This window comes from Medicago truncatula, chromosome 4 (genome assembly GCF_003473485.1).
Source record: "Medicago truncatula cultivar Jemalong A17 chromosome 4, MtrunA17r5.0-ANR, whole genome shotgun sequence".
Taxonomy (NCBI): Eukaryota; Viridiplantae; Streptophyta; class Magnoliopsida; order Fabales; family Fabaceae; genus Medicago; species Medicago truncatula.
This window is the reverse complement of record NC_053045.1, coordinates 14,609,766-14,619,205: the sequence shown is the minus strand read 5'-3', so window position 1 is coordinate 14,619,205 and position 9,440 is coordinate 14,609,766. Positions and strand designations below refer to the sequence as shown.

Sequence of the window (9,440 nt, the reverse complement as noted above, 5' to 3'; positions counted from 1 at the left end):
ATGACCAAAATACCCATAAGTCCAAAATGACTAAATTACCCTTATAACACGGAAACCCATGAAAATACACCCAATGATGAATGATCACACACAAGCACATATATACACATAATAAAACAATTAAAAAAATTGTATCGAAAATCCAAAACAATTTTTGATTGTGCAAAACATTATTCAAAATAGTTCCTAATGTTTAAAACACTTTGTTGATAATATCATTATCATTTCTTTAATATACTTACTATCATATAATCCCTTTTTTTTTTTTTACAAAAAAGAGGGCAGAGCTCAAGAAAAAGAAAACTAAGCGATTAGTTGAATATTTCGAGGCATGCAAGCGCCAAAAATGTCATAAAAAAGGAGACGTTGAAGCTCTTTAGGAGGAGTCTCAATCATATATAAATCAAAGGTGTTCAAAGATAGACTAAAATTAGCTAGCCAGTCTACTGATTTGTTTCCTTCACACCATGTATGGTTGATATGACATATGAACATGCCAACTCATGTTTTTTAGCTCCCGAATGCGACAAATCAAGGTAGGAACATTTCCATGTTACCATGTCAACTAAAAGTGATGAGTCACTTTCCACTTGCAAGTATGATCCCCTGTCTCCGAGCCATATTCATACCAATATACATGCCCCACATCTCTAAATGTAACGCGTCACATGAACCTATTCAAACAATTCCCACTACTATAATATAATCTCTATAAATACTTAATCTCTACAACACAAGCAAACAGGTAATACAATCGGCGAACTGTGAATTCACGGGATAAGCTATTTCTCCTTCTCAACCCGAATCCGGCGCCGGACTAAGTTTCCATCCTTCAAGTAAACCCTTTTCTTCTATTCTACAAATTTCCATCAAATTTTTGTAGGTTACAGAAGAACCAACCCATGAAGCTTTGTTAAAAGGGATGAAAAATGAAGTTTTCAGGGTATTCAATTTCAGTTTCATTTTCTCCTTTAAGTTCAAATTTCATCACAAGAAATAGTTGTAGTCGTAGATTACCGGTGAGTTTTTCTCGAAGAAGCCGGAGAAATTTATGCAGTTCAAGAGTGTTTTCTGTGAAACAACAATCATATCATAAACATGGGGTGCTTGGTAAACAATATCTTCCTCCTTGGTTTAGGTCAGTACTATCTCTGCAACTTTTTTCCTTTTTTTAACGAAAGTAATTTTGGTCGTTAAATGTGTGGGACGGGGTCATTGTAGTCTTGGAATGCATCAAAATTACAATAGATAAAGTAGAACACACGTTGTTAGTGGAAATTAGTTTTACACCGACGTTCAATAAGAACAGCGTAATTTGCAGTTACTCTTTAAAATAGGGTTACAATATAGACTTACGTGGCAATATGGTGGGTTCTTATTGGATGTCGATGTAAAACTATTTTCCACGGACAATATAGGCTTATGAGGCAATAAGAATGAGTAATTTGGAGTTAATTGACGTTGCAGCACATCATTGAATGCATGTGTAAAATAACTTTACATTGACAATGCATACCAAACTCTATTTTAATATACACGGTTACAATACAAGCTTGCAATATTTTGGGTTCTCATTTGATGTCGGCGTAACACAATTTTACACTTACAGTGTATTACGATAAAACATCCCTAAGTATATGTGTTTAATAATTTTATGGATTAAACCGAGTAAGAAAAGACAAGTTTGAGTACTAAACTAACCAACAGAAGATACATTTGAGAACCAAACTTACTAATGAAAGACACATTCAAGGATGTTTTTGTATCTTTGATAAATTCAGAGACTTCAACAAATCAGCAACAACTTGGACACATTCAAGTATCAAAACGATTGTTTCTTTTTTGGGAGGGTCTCTTATACATCACAATTTAGTTCTTGAAATTGCAAGATGTTGTCAAATTTGTCTTTCATGTTATTACTATTTTCAAACTCCTAAAATTGAAATAATTTATCATATTAGTTGTTTTGAATTAGTTAATTTGGGCTATGAAATTATATGTTAGGAACAAGTATCATTGTCAATTTTTATATTCAATGGTCATTTTGAAATTTCAATAATTTCAATGACCAATTTGCAAGCGCCCTACGACTTTAGAGATTACATTGGTGGTTCACTCCTCTTATTAGCACCCTACGACTTCAAAGATAACTGAACTGATTTTGTTAGCATATTTTGGTCTTCTTTTCTGTTGTGTTGGTTGAATTTCAGTGTTGCTCCAATGATGGACTGGACAGACAATCATTATAGGACTCTAGCACGCCTCATTTCAAAGCATGCTTGGCTGTATACCGAGATGCTTGCAGCAGAAACAATTGTTCATCAAAAGGATAATCTGGTAAGTTTAAATGTGTAAGTTAGCTTGTTAACAAAAATGAAAGAATGAAAATGAAGGGGGGAAAAGGAACTAAAAGGGTTTTCTGATGTGAATGACTACAATCATGATTTTTTGTGGTAAAATATATCTGTATAGGACTTTTTTTTCTTCAACATTTATGTTTAGAAATTTGTTTATATCATAGCAGTGGGCATATGTGTGTCACTGTGAACTATAGCAGAAACTGATGGAATGCTATTCAACCATCAAATGTGGGATAAATTGTATTGCGAAACCATTTATTTTTTCATTTTGTGTATTCTGCTCAGGACAGATTCTTGGCATATTCTCCGGAGCAACATCCCATCGTGCTTCAAATTGGAGGGAGTAATATTGAAAGTTTAGCAAAAGCAACTGAACTCGCAAATGCTTATTGCTATGATGAGATCAATTTAAAGTTCGTATATACCATATCACGTTAAATCTTAAAGTTTCATTTTTCAATTATATGTCTCTAACAGTGTATTTTTAATAAACATATCAGCTGTGGATGCCCAAGTCCAAGAGTAGCTGGACATGGGTCCTTTGGCGTAAGTCTTATGCTTGATCCGAAGGTTAGAAAATTGTCGCTAATTCAATATGACAACATGCAATTGAATTGAATATATACTTTTTCACCGTCAACTTGCATTGATAGAGAAATCTAATGTATACAAGGAAAGTTTGTTGCGGAGGCAATGTCAGCAATTGCCGCAAATACAAATGTACCTGTCAGTGTCAAATGTCGAATTGGTGTGGACGATCGTGATTCTTACGATGAACTTTGTAAGGACCTTCTTCATACATTCTCTGTCTGTCCATGTTGAAAGGCTGTCAAGTTTGGATTCAATTATAATGTTTCATCCTCCCATTTTATAAATAATTTATGCAGAAATGATATTACAATACACCATATAATGATATATATATATATATATATATATATATATATGTTTGCATCTGCTATGTTTTAAAAGATTTTACAACTAAGCTGTACTTAAATGATGGCTTGCTTTTGGATTGCACTCAAAAAGGTTATTCAATTTATTAGGTGCATGCTGAGATTATTATCACAAAATCCCTTGGTTTCTGTTTTCTTTAATACCTAATTGGTGTGGGAAAAGATGGAGGGGCTTAGGTGGTTTGGGTATGTAGAGAGAAGACCTTTAGATTTTGTAGCAAGGAGACTAGATCACATGGAGGATTGTCAGATCACTAGAGGCAGAGGAAAACCTAGAAAAACTATAAGAGAAACTATGAAGAAAGATTTTGAGAGTAATAAGTTGGACGGAAATATGGTTTATGATAGAACATTATGGGATAATTTGATCCATGTAGCCAACCCCACTTAGTGGGATATGGCTTGGTTGTTGTTGTTGTTGGCGTGGGAGTCTAATTGTAACATGCTGATAGGAGCTAGTAATCTTTGTTTAGGAAATCAGGATCGCTATAGTAGCATTAGGGGCAGAGTTTTGTTTTTGGTTTTGAACCATTATTCATTGAATATATTATGGATTATAGATCATAATATAGAGATATCAGAATCCAAGATAAAATAATTTTGGTAGAGTTTTTAGGACCACCCTTTGTGGTATAACATGGCCAAGAGTCATATTGCTTCATATAAATTAGGCATTTTAATTTTTATTCAACCCAGCCACTATCTACTATTGTTACAAATCGAAATTGGTCAGTTTAACAAATTTTCTTTTCTATCCCATGTTACATGGGATTTAGTATTTGGGTTCTATTACATCTGCAACATAGACACTATGATGCTTTTATCCTGCAGCTTAATACATTTCCAATGATGTGATTTAGATCTTAGGTTATAGTTTCTTCTATAATAATAATAATATTTGGATCATGGTTTTTGGGATTTTATAGTGAATTTTCTGCTATTTTCCAGGTGAATTCATATCCACGGTTTCTTCTTTATCACCCACTAAGCATTTCATAATCCATTCAAGGAAGGCACTTCTCAATGGCATCAGCCCAGCTGAAAATAGAAGTATTCCTCCGCTAAAGTATGTTGAAGTAAAATTTGGTTTTTGTAGTCATTCACATATATGTACATTCATACATAACCATGTACATGTAGAGACATACAAGCATGTGTTTGAGTCGAATTGTAGATGATATTACACATTCTTTTAATGCAGATATGAGTACTTTTACGGCCTTTTACGCGACTTTCCAGATTTAACGTTTACAATAAATGGAGGTATTACCAGTGTTGATGAGGTGAGCTATTGTCATTGTAATAATTGTTGTGTATTGAAACCTGATATTTGTAGAAATATTTGGATTTTTCCAGCACTAGATTTGTTATCTTATAACTACTACATATTGTTTTGACGATTCTATCTTGGCCTGTTTTCACGGGGACTTCGATTGTAGGTCAATGCAGCACGAGATGCTGGGGCTCATGGTGTTATGATTGGACGTGCAGCGTTTTATAAGTAAGTGTCAAATAAAATATCCCCCCCTTTTGACCATATGATTTTTCAAACAAAAAAGTTGCTTTATTTCAGGAACCATGATTATACTTTTCAATAAAATGGAAAAAAATCATCACCAAAGCTTAAGGTTTTAAGGGAATGGAAGTTGTTTCATATCTATAATAACAATGCTTTGTTGATTGACCCCTCTTAATATTGTTTGTTCAAAATTGCTATGTGGTTGTTTGAATAACCATTGTTGATAATCTCTACAGCCCTTGGCATATATTGGGACATGTTGATACTGCAATTTATGGTGCACCAAGCTGTGGTCTTACACGTCGTCAGGTTCATTTACACTGCTTGGCTTTCTATTGATTAAATTGCATCGATTCTTTCACATTACTCAGAGTTTACCATTTTTTGTTTTAATAATTTATTTTCTTATTTGCTTTAGGTTCTTGAAAAATATATAGTCTATGGGGACTCGGAGTTGGGAAAATATGGACATAGACCGACTGTGCGAGACATTGTGAAGGTGGGTAGCCTTAAATTGATTTTGCAATTTAGTCTTTTTATTCTCTGGAAATTTCTGTAGTGCTTGGGTTGTGTAGAATAGCTGGTATTCGATAAGGCCATATTCTTTTATATATAGATGTAACTTCATGTAGTTTTACAGTATGCGCATGCACACATTTTTTTATTTCATGCAGTTTAATGCTTGTACTCTCTTTCAAAAATAAAAAATGGCTGTACTCTATGAAGTGTTCATATTTTATTGGACTAAATATGTTGTTATCCCTTATATAATATTCAACTTTAGCGGAAACCTAAATTTTCTATATTAATTTTTAGTCTCTACCTTTTACAAAAATGGATGCTTTTAGTCCCTAACATTTAAAGTTGCTAAAAGCACTCCTTTTTATAAAAAGGAAGGGACTACAAATGGTCAAAAAATTTATAGGGATTAAAAACATATTTAAAACTATTTTATTTTTAAATGTTGGAGAGGTTTTTTTCCCTCCTCACCCCTTCCATTTGCATGAAGCATGTTATATACCTATTAGTGAAAATATTCAAATTTCTACCTCCAATTAGCTGCTATTATATGACCATTGTCTGTTATCACTGCAGCCTTTACTCAATCTTTTCCATTCGGCGCCTGGGAATGGACAGTGGAAGCGCAATGCGGATGCTGCTTTTCGAAATTGCACGGTATAGTTACTAAGTGAAATATAATTAGTTGAGTGCTTAGAACTATTTTTTTTTTTACTTCAGTCTATTTCTTATCCTTAAAGGAATCCTATAAAGTCATAGAACTATTTTTACATGATAGTGAAAGGAATAGATGTAGATCATTAAATCTTACATGAATTATCAGTATTTTAACATAGTTATGGGAGAAGTGGTTATATAATATGACCTTAAGTAATTCTTCATCTTAATTTATCCATGAGTGCATGGTTTAAGACTTAATTAATAATTATTTACAATGTTGCAGTAGCTAGGTCAGGTTTTTGTGTTGCATAATTTGATTATTGTCAACTGTCATGTCATTTTAAAAGTTATGTTATTCTGTAAATTGATTCAAATGCTAACTGAACTTTTGAACTTTGTAGACGATAAAGTCATTTTTCGAAGAAACCATTGACGCAATTCCTGACTCGGTGTTGGATTCACCTGTTTCGGAACCACCTCTTGGCCGCACAGATCTTTTTGCTAATATAGACAGTTTACTGCCTCCGCGATACGAAACAAGAGAAGAGGTTGTTATATGCGCGTAGGTTCCGCACTCTGAGAAACCAAGTTTTCGTCATTACCATTTTTTGTGTGAATTGAAGTGATAGAACTCGCATAACAGCTCACATTCATACAACAAAAAACCATTAGTTATATTTTGTAAGCTATTGACTTTGAAATGTAATCTATTCAATTCAATTCAATGTAGAAGCTAAAGCAAAACACAGTGGATTGGATTGCAATTCTATGTAGTCTTTGCTTAGCAGTTGTTTTGAACTGTGGAATATTACTGTTAAGGAAAAGGACAAAGGGAAAGAAAAGCAAGATATTTTTTGTTTGACTTAATTGCAATTTTGATCACTCTATTTTCACAAGCGCATGAAATTAGCCTCTTTTTAAAAACTAATTTTTGGTCCTTCACTTAGATTTTTAATCCACCCGAACTCCAAATCAATAGGTTTTATGCAACGTCAATAAAAAAATATATCACACCACCACTATTGAGTCCAAAAATGAGGGACCAAAAATTGAATTTCAAAATGAGGGAATATTCCTTGTGCAACTGAAAAATTTGGAGACCAAAATTAAATTAAACCTTTATTTTATTTAGGGAAAGCTGGAAATTTATTAAATTCTCATTGTCTGATCCTCCTAACTCTCAATTCATAAAGGGCATTCCACATCTCAGGGCCACTAGTTCAAGAGGATCAACAATCCAACGTGGCAATAATTTATTGGTAATTTCTTCTACAAGATAAGATAGTGGATGACCCTACCAATTCCTCATTTGTGATTTACATTACATACCATACATTCTTTTTATCCAACTAAACTACTACCTGCAAACATAAGAACTAGTTTTCATAATTCAATCAAGATCACAACATTACACAGCAGCAATGGCATCAATCACCATGACAGCAGCATTCTTCGGCGGCAGCTCAGCCATCGCGAACCGGTCTCCGGTGGCAACTCAGAGGAAACTGGTGGTGGCCAATGCTGCCAAAGCAGTTGAAGGAGGAAAAATGAAGGTGAATTATGACAATGAAAAAGAAGAGACCAATGGAAGGAGGAACATCATGTTTGCTGCTGCTGCAGCAGCTGTTTGTTCTGTTGCTGGAATGGCTTTGGCTGCTGATGAGCCAAAACGTGGTTCCCCTGAAGCTAAGAAAGCCTATGCTCCTGTTTGTGTTACCATGCCAACAGCTAGAATTTGTCGCTACTAAGAGTGTTTTAGTCTTGTTTTTAATTCTATTGTAATGAAAACAACAATGGGGATGTAATGTTTTGGTTTCATATTTTGATCCTTTCTTACTCTCTGTACTAAGTTGTTCATGAAACTATCAATTTGCCTTGTCTATGTTATTGTTTGTTTGATGTACAACCAATTTTTTGGTTATTCTATGTTTGGATTGACGGCAAATTTGACAAAATCATATAGCAACTCCAAAGTGTAGATTTTACCAAAATCAGAGCAACTTCAAAATGTAGATTTTACCAAAATCACGGTGAACCGTCTCAATCTCGTTGTGAAACAAAATATATTTTGGAGTTGCAATTGAGAGAGGAGGTAATATTAAATTTGTTTTTACACCGTCAAAGTGAATATTTGATAAATAAGTAAATGGTCTTGTTAACGAGTGCCCCCAACACTCTTTAAGGATCCTAAATTTAGAAAATATTCTTTAAAAAAGTCAAATATTACAAATTCCTATACATTGATTACACAGTTTTTCATAGAAAGTTACTATTAATGGTTCTTAAAGAGTGTCCTAGGCTAGGGGCACTCGTTAACATTTCCGATAAGTAAATTAAGGGAAAAAATTTCAACTTAGATAGTTCATACTCCCTCCGTTCCAAATTGTATGACGTTTTGGCCATTTCACACGTATTAAGAAATGTAATTAATATTGTGTGGGGAAGAGAAATTATGAGTTGTTTTACAAAATTATCCTTAATAAATGGTATGGAAAAGATAAATGAAATAATTGAAAGAAGAGAGAGTAATTAATAGTTAAGGATATAATAGGAAAAGTAACATTAATATTTCATTGGTATCGTAAAGCGACATAAATTTGGGACAAATTTTTTTTCCAAAGCGACATACAATTTGGGACGGAGGGATTATAATATAATATCATTCATTATTTTGTTTATTTACCAACCATTGATATTATTCATTGAGATTAATTTTTATTTTTTTAAGCAAAAGAAAATATATAAATAAAAAGGAAATACAAAAGCCGAGAGGGCATAAACATGACCCAACAACCACATAATCAACCCAAAAAGGGTAAAGTGCTATAAAAACAAATGCTCTACAGACAAATACACATCTGCAAAATCTAGCGAACCCAACGCGGGAAATGAAACCAGACTGCAAAAGAAAGCGAAGTGTAAAAGACTGCAAGCATTATCATCAAACCAGACCAGAGATGAATCTGAAAAAAATTCAAACTCATCTTTCTTTTTTGTGGCGTATGACAGATTCACTGACCACCTGCCTCTGCAAATAAAGACAACAAGCTTCACTACCTTTTCGAGCACAACAAACTCTCACAACAAAAGAGAAACAAACTTAATCAACATTTTGCAATTTTAGTTATTACTTTAGAATATTAATAATGTGAAGGGCATAAAGGAGATGGCGATGAGGATGGATGACCAAGTCGTTGATGCTATAGTAGAAGGAGAGGTGAGATGAGTGAGCTTGTACACATTATCTTTATTTGGTCAACACAAAATTATCTTCCCTGTGTGTAGATCCTTCACCTCGAAATGCCAAAGGAAAATATTGAAATTTGAATAGACGCTATTAGTTTGACATAATTGAGAAAGCTAAATTAGATTTTGAGTAATGTTGGACGCAAATAAGACATTAGATATATGGCAAGCCGATAATGT

The 9,440-nt window shown here is 33.6% G+C and overlaps 2 protein-coding genes across 2 annotated transcripts; both read left to right on the top strand.

Moving 5' to 3' along the window:
- Positions 1–690: 690 nt before the first annotated feature.
- Positions 691–6,778, top strand: LOC25491953 (tRNA-dihydrouridine(20/20a) synthase). Its single transcript, XM_039833457.1, has 13 exons — positions 691–806; positions 901–1,138; positions 2,211–2,337; positions 2,646–2,773; positions 2,861–2,930; positions 3,039–3,141; positions 4,265–4,382; positions 4,518–4,599; positions 4,756–4,817; positions 5,072–5,144; positions 5,254–5,334; positions 5,931–6,011; positions 6,416–6,778. The coding sequence occupies exons 2-13, from the start codon at positions 930–932 to the stop codon at positions 6,578–6,580; spliced, it is 1,299 nt and encodes a 432-aa protein (XP_039689391.1). The 5' UTR covers positions 691–806; positions 901–929; the 3' UTR covers positions 6,581–6,778.
- Positions 6,779–7,362: 584 nt separating this feature from the next.
- LOC25491952 (photosystem II 5 kDa protein, chloroplastic) lies at positions 7,363–7,959 on the top strand. Its single transcript, XM_013600000.3, has one exon. It carries the CDS (start codon positions 7,436–7,438, stop codon positions 7,760–7,762), a length of 327 nt encoding a protein of 108 aa, XP_013455454.1. The 5' UTR covers positions 7,363–7,435; the 3' UTR covers positions 7,763–7,959.
- The last annotated feature ends 1,481 nt before the right edge of the window (positions 7,960–9,440 follow it).